The 13,213-nt window shown below is 49.0% G+C and overlaps 1 protein-coding gene across 1 annotated transcript in view; it reads left to right on the plus strand.

The window, feature by feature from the left end:
* ICE2 (interactor of little elongation complex ELL subunit 2) overlaps positions 1-13,213 on the plus strand; it is a 62,867-nt gene that overhangs the window by 13,960 nt on the left and 35,694 nt on the right. Inside the window, exons 6-9 of the mRNA XM_060259898.1 lie at positions 6,087-6,203; positions 7,227-7,386; positions 9,379-9,554; positions 11,995-12,892. Of these exons, the coding sequence (XP_060115881.1) occupies positions 6,087-6,203; positions 7,227-7,386; positions 9,379-9,554; positions 11,995-12,892 (1,351 nt within the window). The remainder of the gene's footprint in view (positions 1-6,086; positions 6,204-7,226; positions 7,387-9,378; positions 9,555-11,994; positions 12,893-13,213) is intronic.

Raw genomic sequence — 13,213 nt, forward strand, 5'->3', positions numbered from 1 at the left:
ATCCCGCCCTCCACTCCGAAGAGTCTCAGAGCGGCTCACAATCTCCTTTCCCTTCCTCCCCCACAACAGACACCCTGTGAGGTAGATGAAGATATTGGATTTATATCCCGCCCTCCACTCCGAAGAGTCTCAGAGCGGCTCACAATCTCCTTTCCCTTCCTCCCCCACAACAGACACCCTGTGAGGTAGATGAAGATATTGGATTTATATCCCGCCCTCCACTCCGAAGAGTCTCAGAGCGGCTCACAATCTCCTTTCCCTTCCTCCCCCACAACGGACACCCTGTGAGGTAGATGAAGATATAGGATTTATATCCCACTCCACTCCGAAGAGTCTCAGAGCAGCTCACAATCTCCTTTCCCTTCCTCCCCCACAACAGACATCCTGTGAGGTAGATGAAGATATTGGATTTATATCCCGCCCTCCACTCTGAAGAGTCTCAGAGCGGCTCACAATCTCCTTTACCTTCCCCCCCCCCCCCCACAACTGACACCCTGTGAGGTAGATGAAGATATTGGATTTATATCCTGCCCTCCACTCCAAAGAGTCTCAGAGCGGCTCACAATCTCCTTTCCCTTCCTCCCCCACAACTGACACCCTGTGAGGTAGATGATGATATTGGATTTATATCCCGCCCTCCACTCCAAAGAGTCTCAGAGCGGCTCACAATCTCCTTTCCCTTCCTCCCCCACAACAGACACCCTGTGAGGTGGGTGGGGCCAAGAGGGCTCTCACAGCAGCTGCCCTTTCAAGAACAACTTTTGGGAGAGCTCTGGCTGACCCAAGGCCATGCTAGCAGCTGCAAGTGGAGGAGTGGGGAATCAATCCCGGTTCTCCCAGATAAGATTCCGCGCACTTAACCAGTACACAAAACTGGCTCTCCATATGAAGATCCTTGTGCTGCCGTGGCAGCTGCTGCCGAAGCAGCGTTTTTTAAAATCTGCGTAACCAATCAAATATGGTCCATCGAAAGCCCCACCTGGCTCCACCCATTTTCGAAAACCACTTGATAGGCTCTAGGAAAGGTGTGAGCAGGTGCCATGACGCCCCCTTTCACTTCCCTTCTCTCCGCCACCACTGTATGCCTGTTTTTTGGAGGGGAGGGGGTGATAAATCGGTTCCCCTTGAACCCCCAAATGATAAAACAAAGTCAGTCAGATAGATCTGTTCCGAAGTTTTTAGTGATATCAGTAGGAGCTGTACCAAGGCAAGCTCAAAGTACAGAATAAACAAAAATACATTCTGTAGCTATCACCGGCCGCAAGACCCTCCCCTGTCTCTCTCATTGGATGAGAGAGCAAGGTTTACAACTTTCTGGTCCACCTTACATGTCAGCTCCTTAATATGAGCCCCCACCTTTAACATGTATCCCATGTCCATGCAAATAAAGCTGAGCGTGAAAGTGAATATGCATAAAGCTGTTAAGAATGCTCAATGTCCACCTGTATACCCCATCCCATAACCTTTGTCACGCTTTGTCACATCTCGCTGGCAAGATGGCCTTGAGATGTACCAAACTCTGTCTAAAACAGAGAGTTCACTGGAAGCCGCCTTGAGCCCATTAGGAGAGGGCGGGATATAAATCTGATAAAATAAGTAAAATACGCAGCATCCCTAAATTTCACTCCTGCTTCTCTGTTGGCTACAGTTAACCCTTGCACCTCTGGTTTCACTTCAGCTCAAACACCAAATTCATTTCCCTCACGGGGAGGGGATTGCACTGATTAGACACCCTGATGACAGATTGTGGAGGACTGTGTTGTGTTGGCCCTATAAAGAGGTATTATGCTTTTCTCTTCGTCTGCAACTGAGCTGGTAAAAGTGTTCTCTTCCCTTTAAAATCATGGGTGTATGTAAATGTGAGCATGTTTAACGTATGGGGAAATGGTTACTAATGCAATAGCAAAATGGAACTCTTTCATTTAGCGCAGGCTGGTCTTTCGTTTCAGCAAATGAAAGAATTTGTGAGCAAAGAGGTTGCGGAGTTTCTGAAGTTTGCTCAGAATGCTGCAAGGACGTGTGTTGAAGATTATAACTCCATCTCTGAAGAGGCATTGCTTTACTCCAAGGTAACAAGCGCAAGTCCTGACCCGGAGAGCCCAGGGATGAGCAGGGTCGGTTCTGGTTGGCCCTTGGATGGGAGACAGCCAAGGAAGTCATAAGAACATAAGAGAAGCCATGTTGGATCCGGCCAGTGGCCCCTCCAGTCCAACACCCTGTGTCACAGAAGAACATAAGAGAAGCCATGTTGGATCCGGCCAGTGGCCCCTCCAGTCCAACACCCTGTGTCACATAAGAGCATAAGAGAAGCCATGTTGGATCAGGCCAGTGGCCCCTCCAGTCCAACACTCTGTGCCACATAAGAACATAAGAGAAGCCCTGTTGGATCAGTCCAATGGCCCCTCCAGTCCAACACCCTGTGTCACATAAGAGCATAAGAGAAGCCATGTTGGATCAGGCCAGTGGCCCCTCCAGTCCAACACCCTGTGTCACATAAGAACATGAGAGAAGCCCCGTTGGATCAGGCCAGTGGCCCATCCAGTCCAACACTCTGTGTCACATAAGAGCATAAGAGAAGCCATGTTGGATCAGGCCAGTGGCCCATCCAGTCCAACACCCTGTGTCACATAAGAACATGAGAGAAGCCCTGTTGGATCAGGCCAGTGGCCCATCCAGTCCAACACCCTGTGTCACACTTAAGAACATAAGAGAAGCCCTGTTGGATCAGGCCAGTGGCCCATCCAGTCCAACACCCTGTGTCACACTTAAGAACATAAGAGAAGCCATGTTGGATCAGGCCAGTGGCCCATCCAGTCCAACACCCTGTGTCACATAAGAACATAAGAGAAGCCATGTTGGATCGGGCCAGTGGCCCCTCCAGTCCAACACTCTGTGTCACATAAGAGCATAAGAGAAGCCAAGTTGGATCAGGCCAATGGCCCATCCAGTCCAACACCCTGTGTCACATAAGAACATAAGAGAAGCCATGTTGGATCGGGCCAGTGGCCCCTCCAGTCCAACACTCTGTGTCACATAAGAGCATAAGAGAAGCCATGTTGGATCAGGCCAGTGGCCCATCCAGTCCAACACCCTGTGTCACATAAGAGCATAAGAGAAGCCAAGTTGGATCAGGCCAGTGGCCCATCCAGTCCAACACTCTGTGTCACATAAGAGCATAAGAGAAGCCAAGTTGGATCAGGCCAATGGCCCATCCAGTCCAACACCCTGTGTCACATAAGAACATAAGAGAAGCCATGTTGGATCAGGCCAGTGGCCCATCCAGTCCAACACCCTGTGTCACATAAGAGCATAAGAGAAGCCAAGTTGGATCAGGCCAGTGGCCCATCCAGTCCAACACTCTGTGTCACATAAGAACATAAGAGAAGCCAAGTTGGATCAGGCCAGTGGCCCATCCAGTCCAACACCCTGTGTCACACAGTGACCACAAAAAAAACCCCAACCCAAGTACCATCAGGAGGTCCACCAGTGGGGCTAGAAGCCCTCCCACTGTGCCCCTCCCGAGCACCAAGAATACAGAGCATCACTGCCCCAGACAGAGAGTTCCAACAATATGCTGTGGCTAATAGCCAATGATGAACCTCTGCTCCAGATGTTTACCCACTCCCCTCTTGAAGCTATGCTTGTAGCCGCCACCACCTCATGTGGCAGCGAATTCCACGTGTTCCTCACCCTTTGGGTGAAGAAGGACCTCCTTTTGTCCGTTCTAACCCGACTGCTCAGCGATTTCATCGAATGCCCACGAGTTCTCGTATCGTGAGAAAGTTGTTATGCAGAGGCAGGCGATGACAAACCATCTCTGGACATACCTTGCCTTGAAAACCTCGCAGGGTTGCCATACGTCAGCTGTGAATTAATGGCAGGGGGAATTAAAATAAGTAAGAGGAAAGGATTGGTTTGGTTCCTCTTTCTGTTTAGTAAGCATAGCTTAGAAACTAGTCTTATAAATGTAATTCTGACAGGGCAGAAGCCCTGTAATTCTGACAGGGCAGAAGCCGTGCAGGTCACCATTGTATGTTCTGTGTGTGGCTAATGTGGAAAAAGAAAGAGTGAGGAGTGATTCCTACACAGATGTCAACACTGGGCTTTTATGAATCCATTTGGAAAATTAAAATCGCTTTATTTAATTCTGACATACTGGCACCTGTGTGGGCAGCGAAAGCAGCATAACGGGCTGGCTACTGATAGCTTTTGGGGAACCTCCACAGTTTGGACACCCCTGTTCTGTCGCAGACCAGATCGGCTACCTTCTGAACCTAGTAGAATTTTTTTGTAACCGGTTCCACTGTTGTAGATTATTCTGCTTTACACCTTTCTTCCTCCCAACAGAGGTTTTTAAGCTCTTGCATTGGCTCTGTGAAGAAATATCCTGAATCTTACGTCCTGCATGAAGTTACCAGCATCATGGGGGGCAAGTTTAGCGCGGAACTGACTTTAAAACTGGAAGCCAGCCTTGTTGCTCTGGTAAGGTGTGCTTGGTAGGTTAATGGGTGAAGAGACGCAGTATCATGTGTGGTTTTCCTAGGGCTGTGGCTCTCTGAGAGCCAGTTTGGTGTAGTGGTTGTGTGTGGACTCTTGTCTGGGAGAACCGGGTTTGATTCCCCACTCCTCCACCTGCAGCTGCTGAAATGGCCTTGGGTCAGCCATAGCTGTTGTAGGAGTTGTCCTTGAAAGGGCAGCTTCTGTGAGAGCTCTCTCAGCCCCACCTACCTCACAGGGTGTATATTGTGGAGGAAGGAGATAAAGGAGATTGTGAGCTGCTCTGAGACTCTTGATTCAGAGAGAAGGGCGGGGTATAAATCAGCAGTCTTCTTCTCTGTGGCCATAATGTCCACTCCGGTTAGGAAGAGAGATGCTGTTGCCAGTCATGGTTATGCTTCAGGTGGGTCCTGTTCTGCTGCCATAAGCGAACCCCTCTCTGGTTGAAGACCTCCACTGTGGGAGAGCCGCCCTCTTGAGAGCCAGTTTGGTATAGTGGTGAAGTGAGCGGACTCTTACCTGGGAGAAATGGGTTTGATTCCCCACTTCTCCACTTGCAGCTGCTGGAATGGCCTTGGATCAGCCAGAGCTCTCTTATCTGGGAGAACCGGGTTTGATTCCCAACTCCTCCACTTGCAGCTGCTGGAATGGCCTTGGGTCAGCCAGAGCTCTCTTATCTGGGAGAACGGAGTTTGATTCCCCACTCCTCCACTTGCAGCTGCTGGAATGGCCTTGGGTCAGCCATAGCTCTCTTATCTGGGAGAACCGGGTTTGATTCCCTACTCCTCCACTTGCAGCTGCTGGAATGGCCTTGGGTCAGCCACAGCTCTCTTATCTGGGAGAACCGGGTTTGATTCCCCACTCCTCCACTTGCACCTGCTAGCATGGCCTTGGGTCAGCCGTAGCTCTGGCAGAGGTTGTCCTTGAAAGGGCAGCTGCTGTGAGAGCTCTTTCAACCCCACCTACCTCACAGGGTGTCTGTTGTGGGAAAAGGAGATTGTAAACTGCTCTGAGACTCAGATTCAGAGAGAAAGGCAGGGTATAAATCCAATATTTTCTTCTTCTTCCCACTGTTAGGACTTTTCTCTTACTCTTCAGCTGCTCTCTCCTATAACTGAAGCCCATTAGATGAACTCTGGAGCAAGGGACAGAACAAATGGCATTGCAGACTCAAACCAGCAAAGAAAAACAACTATGGCACAAAACCAGGGCTTTGTAGAACAAGCCCAGCACGGGCTCATTTGCATATTAGGCCACACACCCTGATGTCACCATTGTTTTACATAGGGCTTTTTGTAGAAAAGCCCAGCAGGGACTAATGTGCATATTAGGCGATCCCCCTTTACACTGGGCCAGCTGGAACTGCGTTCCTGTGTGTGCCTGCTATTTAAAAAAGCCCTGAACAAATTCAATAAAGCTGTTTCTCTTATATTGTGTCAAATTTCGTTCAGAGCAAGACCTCCCTAGAAGATAGCAGTGGATCGGCAGGTTCACTCATGAAGTGTTCAGCCTTTAAAGATGCCTCTGAAGTCTCTGGTTCTTTGGAAGCCATGCTAAGAGTGTTAATCCTTTTTAAATTTGTCTTCAAGGGAAAGGTGAATGCCATCAAGCGACACTTTCCAAACATGCCTGCACCATTGCAGCTACCTGCTAATCTTAAGTCAGCCATTACAACTCCAGAGCAGAGAGCTTCCCAGCTGCACCACGTAAGTAGATGACCGGCACCTAAAAAGCACCCTGCAGGTCATAGTTCAGCAGCCCCGGGGCGCAGAGCGGTAAAGCTGCAGTACTGCCATCTGAACTCTCTGCTCACAACCTGAGTTCGATCCTGGCGGAAGCTGAGTTCAGGTAGCCAGCTCGAGGCTGACTCAGCCTTCTATTCTTTTGAGGTCGGTAAAATGAGTCCCCAGCTTGCTGCGGGGAAAGCGTAGATGTCTGGGGAAGGCAATGGCAAATCACCCCGTCAAAAGTCTGCCGTGAAAACGTCTTGATGTGACGTCACCCCAGAGTCGGAAACTTCTGGTGCTTGCACAGGGGACCTTTCCTTTCCTTCCATCCTTCTGAGGTCGGTAAAAGCAGTCCCTAGCTTGCTGGGGGAAAGTGTAGATGACTGGGGGAGGCAATGGCAAACTTCCCCGTAAAAAGTCTGCTGTGAAAATGTTGTGATGCGACGTCACCCCAGAGTCGGAAACGACTAGTGCTTGCATGGGGGACTACTTTTACGTTTTAAGTCATAGTTCAGTAGTCGCTGCAGCAGAGGACTGGGCAGCTGAATCAGACATGTACAACTGCTGTTTCAGATTCAAACTGTGCATTGTTGATTGCTTACAGTTTAAATCAGGAGGTGGCCAAACTTGCTTAACGTGAGAGCGACAGAATAAATATCAGATGTATGAGAGCCAGAAGGAAGGAAGGATAAAAGGGAAACAGATGGGGGAGGGAGAGGTGGAAAGAAAGCAACTTTAACTAAATGCATTCTCCTGGCCTGCCAGCAGGATGCAGGGGCTTCGAGAGCCACATGATACGTGTGAAAGAGTCACGTGTGACTCCTGTTTGGCCACCCCTGGTTTAAATGTTTTTCAGATGATGTTGCTGAAGTCCTTCTGTAGAAATAATGCCCCCCGCCCCCCCCAGTCAAAAGCTCACGCCATGAAACCTAACCCTGGAACATCATATTTTCCATTCTTACTGACTCCTAGTTCTTTCAACTTGTTCTGCTTCTTTTAAAGGATATCAGCACAGACCCGAATGCAGAGAAACTCGCACTGAAATATCGTCCTCAGGTCGTGCTGACGAGCGAGTCCTTATTCACCTTGCTGAACAATCACAACCTGAACTATAAGGAGCAGTGGGAGCTTCCAGTTTCAGTGGAAAGCATCGCTGTTGCAGGTAGAATTGAGTGTGTTTTCTCCCTCAAAATTATGGTAATGCTGAGCTGCATCATTTTAGCAGCTCCCAGGCCAAGCTGTGCCAGAACAGCACGATACGTTGGTGCTTATCTTCATGCCTCAGTTGCATGTGAAAATGCTCTACCCGGCCACATTGTCCACACTGTTCCATCTGATGCCCTTGCCCAGTGCTTAGAATTTGGTCCTCTAAAGCAGGGGTGGCCAACGGTAGCTCTCCAGGTGTTTTTTTTGCCTACAACTCCCATCAGCCCCAGCCAGCATGGCCAATGGCTGGGGCTGATGGGAGTTGTAGGCAAAAAAACACCTGGAGAGCTACCGTTGGCCACCCCTGCTCTAATGCAGCGGTCCCCAACCTTTTTGGCACCAGGGACCGGTTTTGTGGAAGACAAACTTTCCACGGACCGAGAGAGGGGGGGATAGTTTCAGGATGATACAGTTGCACGCTTTATTTCTAAAGTGTTTGGTGTGGTGGTTAAGTGTGCGGACTCGTATCTGGGAGAACCACTTGCAGCTGTTGGAATGGCCTTGGGTCAGCCATAGCTCTGGCAGAGTTGTCTTTGAAAGGGCAGCTTCTGTGAGAGCTCTCTCAGCCCCACCCACCTCACAGGGTGTCTGTTGTGGGGGTGGAAGGGAAAGGAGATTGTGAGCCACTCTGAGACTCTTCGGAGTGGAAGGCAGGATATACCGCGTTGGGCCACGCCATGTGTGTCATCAAAAGTAATGCCGAGTAGCAGGGATACAAACTTTCTAAAGGACACAAGCACAAAGATTTTTTTTAAAAAAAAAACCTTATACTTAAAATATTAGCATTCTTACAATATATTGTTTATTTAACAGTCTCTGATAGCTGACACTTCTTGCTCTGAATTATTTAATCAAAATCTGGAGACAATGTGTGTGCTGTAGCAATCTTGAGTATGCTGTTCAGGTGTGTATCTGGAAGTTGTAAACCTGGGAAAGCAAGCTGTGATGCAGAAGGAAGCAAGAAAGAGGGAGAAGGAAGCAGGTAACAGCTAGTTGCTCGGAGGCCTGATAGGAGCCTCCAGGAAGGAAGCCCCAGAAGGAAGCAAGAAAGAGGGAGAAGGAAGCAGGTAACAGCTAGTTGCTCGGAGGCCTGATAGGAGCCTCCAGGAAGGAAGCCCCAGAAGGAAGCAAGAAAGAGGGAGAAGGAAGCAGGCAACAGCTAGTTGCTCGGAGGCCTGATTCGGCCCCCAGGCCGCATGTTTGACACCCCTGATCTTGCACTGAGCCAGGGGGTTATACTAGATAGCCTGTATGGCCCCTTACAGCTCTGTTTGATTCTCTGATTCTGTCTTAATATTTCATACTGGCTTTGTTGGTTTTTATCTGTTACAATGTCGTTTAATTGTTGTAAGTCGCTGTGATACCCTTTGGGTAAGCATCAACTAAAAAATCAAATAAGTATGTGAATATTATTCTCAGATGTATAGCCAATTCCAAATATGGAGAAAGGATATGTTAAACTTCTGGGTGATTGTTTCTCAGGAAACAGCAGAAATTCCCTGGTTCAGTCCCCAGCATTTCCAACTAAAAGGACCAGGTGGTAAGTGAGGGGAAAGACCTCAGCCTGAGACCCTGGAGAGCAGCTGCCAGTCTGAGTAGACAGTGCTGATTTTGGTGGACCAAGGGGGTCTGATTCAGTAGAAGGCAACTTCACATGTTCCTGTATGATAGGGAGAGGGGCTATGGCTCAGTGGAAGAGCTTCTGTTTGGGATACAGAAGGTCCCAGGTTCAATCCCCAGCATCTCTGGTTTAAAGGATGAGATAGGAGGTGATGTGAAAGACCCTGGAGAGCCGCTGCCAGTCTGAGTAGACAAGACTGACTTTGATGGACGGAGGGTCTGATTCAGTAGAAGGCAGCTTCCTGCGTTAACTCAAGCAGAATTTAGCTTCGTAAGTCTGCATCTAAAAATAACTGCAAACTGAAAACCCTTCTCTTTCTGTTTCAAGGCAGTGAACCGGCCAGAGTGGTTTACATTGATCCCCCTCTGCCAAAGAAAGAGATGGCTGTGAGAGAGAAGAACCAGTTTTTCCATGAATTCCTGGCAGATTTTCACACAACAAAGCAATCCAGTATTCTGGCATGTGCTGCGCTACTGGACAAGCCCCGCAAAGACCCCGAGAACGTACGTAATCCTGTGCCTGACTTCAAAGGTACCCTCGTTTTAAGCTCTTTTAGTTTTCCTTGAAAAGTAAGATGAACTTGGTTTTCCTGCTAGTTACCGAACTCTGTAAGATGAGCTGGGTTTGAGTCCAGGAGCAGCTTAGATACCAACACGATTTCGGGGTACATAATGCGGCACTTTGTCGTTCATGATTTTGCAGACAATTTGAATCCTGAGAGTCTATTTCAGGGGTGGCCAAACTGCAGCTCAGGAGCCACATGTGGCTCTTTCACAGATATTGTGTGACTCTTGAAGCCCCCACTGCCCCATTGGCCAGCTTGGAGAAGGCATTTGTCTCTTTTAAATAACTTCTCCAAGCCAAGCCTCTCCCTCCACCTCTCCCACCCCATCTATTTGTCCTTCCTTCCTTCCTTCCTTCCTTCCTTCCTTCCTTCCTTCCTTCCTTCCTTCCTTCCTTCCTTCCTTCCTTCCTTCCTTCCTTCCTTCCTTCCTTCCTTCCTTCCTTCCTTCCTTCCTTCCTTCCTTCCTTCCTCCCTCCCTCCCTCCCTCCCTCCCTCCCTCCCTCCCTCCCTCCCTTCCTTCCTTCCTTCCTTCCTTCCTTCCTTCCTTCCTTCCTTCCTTCCTTCCTTTTCTCAAACATCTGACATTCATGTCTTGTGACTCTCAAACATCTGATGTTTAGGGGTGGAGATGAGAAAACATACTCCCACCTCCCAATTTTTTTTCAACTTTCCCAATAGAAAAAATAGGCCAATTTTCTGGAGTACTGGAAAGATAGGCTTACAACATTCCACACTTCTTCCAAGTGTTCAGCACAACACGCACAGGTGACAGAACAGTTTTGGAAGTTTTTGGTGTTCTTGATGTAAGGATGTTAAGAACGTTTTGTTCCATTTTTCCAGTGGCTTGCCACAGCACAGCTAGATTCGAGTCCAATAGCACTGTAGAGATCAGCCAAATTGCCCTTCATCACATAGCCTACCTTTGACTCCCTAAAGCTCCTACCCTAAAGTGCTCCTGGATTCAAATATAACTGTTCTAGACCGACTTGGCTACCCTCGGAAACTTGCTGTGTCCCAGATAAGAACCTAAGAGAAGCCATGTTGGATCAGGCCAATGGCCACCCAGCCCAACACTCTGTGTCACACAGTGGCCAAAAAACCCAGGTGCCATCAGGAGGTCCGTCAGTGGGGCCAGGACACTAGAAGCCCTCCCACTGTTGCCCCTCCAAAGCACCCAGAATACAGAGCATCATTTGCCCCAGACAGAAGAACATAAGAGAAGCCATGTTGGATCAGGCCAATGGCCCACCCAGTCCAACACACTGTGTCACACAGTGGCCAAAAAACCAGGTGCTATCAGGACGTCCACCAGTGGGACCAGGACACTAGAAGTCCTCACATTCACGGAGTGTGCGGCATTTAAGTCTAAAGAAAATAAATAATAAAATAAATAAATAAATGTTGCCACTCTCAAACATCCAGAATACATAGCATCACTGCCCCAGACAGAGAGTTCCAACAATACGCTGTGGCTAAGAGCCGCTGATGGACCTCTGCTCCATATGCTTATCCAATCCCCTCTTGAAGCCGTCTATGCTTGTAGCCACCACCGCCACATCCTGTGGCAGTGAATTCCACAGTTAATCACCCTTTGAGTGAAGAAGGACTTCCTTTTATCCATTCTAACTGGACTGCTCAGCAATTTCATTGAGTGCCCACGAGTTCTTGTATTATGAGAAAGGGAGAAAAGGACTTCAGAGCCAGTTTGGTGTAGTGGTTAAGTGTGCGGACTCTTATCTGGGAGAACCAGGTTTGATTCCCCACTCCTCCACTTGCAGCTGCTGGAATGGCCTTGGGTCAGCCATAGCTCTAAGTGTGCAGACTCTTATCTGGGAGAACCAGGTTTGATTCCCCACTCCTCCACTTGCAGCTGCTGGAATGGCCTTGGGTCAGCCATAGCTCTTGTAGGAGGTGTCCTTGAAAGGGCAGCTGCTGAGCTAGCAATGCTTTGAGAGCCAGTTTGGTGTAGTGGTTAAGTGTGCGGACTCTTATCTGGGAGAACCGGGTTTGATTCCCCACTCCTCCACTTGCACCTGCTAGCATGGCCTTGGGTCAGCCATAGCTCTGGCAGAGGTTGTCCTTGAAAGGGCAGCTGCTGTGAGAGCCCTCTCAGCCCCATCCACCTCACAGGGTGTCTCTTGTGGGAGGAGAAGATAAGCCGCTCTCTCTGATTCAGAGAGAAGGGCGAGGTATAAATCTGCAATTCTTCTTCTTTCTCTGCCTTCTCTATCCCCTGCATAATCTCATAAACCTCTATCATGACACCCCTCAGTCAATGTTTCTCCAAGCTAAAGAGCCCCAAGCGTTTTAACCTTTCTTCATAGGGAAAGTGTTCCACCTCTTGAATCATTCTAGTTCTCTTCCTTCCTCCCGTGCAGCTGAACGTTCCTGAAACATGCCAAAGTAGAGAGATGCAAGTATTGGACCCCACAGATATAGATTTTGATGCTGATATCACGGAACTAGAAACGTTTGGCTCAACCTCAAAGGCTTTGAATGTTTCCAAACCGCAGAGTGCTCCTGCCAAACCAACCAACGTACCTAAAATTGGGTTGGAGGAGCTCTTGAAAATTGAGAAACGGCTCTTGTCGGAAGTGAGCGGCGGCACAACCGAAAGAAGCAGCAACGTCAGCGACCCTTCAGCTTCGGCACACGGCGACAGGCAGAGTTTGAACAGGACTCTCTCGACTGGTTCTGCCCCGGGCCTGGGTTGCAAAGGGGGCCCCTCGGGTCAGGGTTTTGAATCAACAGCAGCTGGACCAAGTCACAAGGGAGTGGCTGCTGCCCAAGAAGATAAAAGTGATGATAAGCCACGGGTTCCGCCCTTCAAGAGCAACACCAGCGAGGATTCTTTGGTCATTGACACAGAATGCGAAAATACCGACAACGTCAAACCAGTCACGGTCCTTTCTAACCAAAGCCCGGAAACAGACGGTCCCAAGCTTCCTACCTTTACACAAGACCTGCCAGGAAAAGCAGCAGATTCTTCAGAGGTTCCAGACCAGGAGATGAAAGCACCCAAAAAACTGTGTCAAGAGTTTCCTGAAGGGTTGAGTCCTGCCGTGCAAACTGAGCTTCTCAAAGCACAACCTTCCAGCTCTCCAGGGCCGACAGAGGCGAGCACTGAGAACTGCCTGAATCCTACACCCAGCCAGATACCTCTTGTGCTGGAAGCCTCAGCAGTTTCTGCTCCAGAGCCTGGACAGAGAACACCCGCAGACCCGGGCATCTCACCTAAGTTCACCGGGTTATCGCACTTTCAAGAATCTCAGAAAGGTGAGTGGAGGGGGCGAGCTGGAGTTGCCTGGGCAGTAGGTACATAATAGGGCAAAATGCCATCTCCATCTTAGCAACTTCCCCGCCCAACAAATAGTTTATTGAAGCAGAAAGTATACAGATCATCAATAATCATAACAGGTATAATGGGTGAAAGGTGAAATTGTATATAAGAAGCAGACTGCAGATTTATACCCCGCCCTTCTCTTTGAATCAGAGACTCAGAGCGGCTTACTCTCCTATATCTTCTCCCCCCACATCAGACACCCTGTGAGGTGGGTGGGGCTGAGAGAGCTCTGAAGAAGAAGACTGCAGATTTAT

Source organism: Heteronotia binoei, chromosome 19, assembly GCF_032191835.1.
Source record: "Heteronotia binoei isolate CCM8104 ecotype False Entrance Well chromosome 19, APGP_CSIRO_Hbin_v1, whole genome shotgun sequence".
NCBI lineage: Eukaryota > Metazoa > Chordata > Lepidosauria > Squamata > Gekkonidae > Heteronotia > Heteronotia binoei.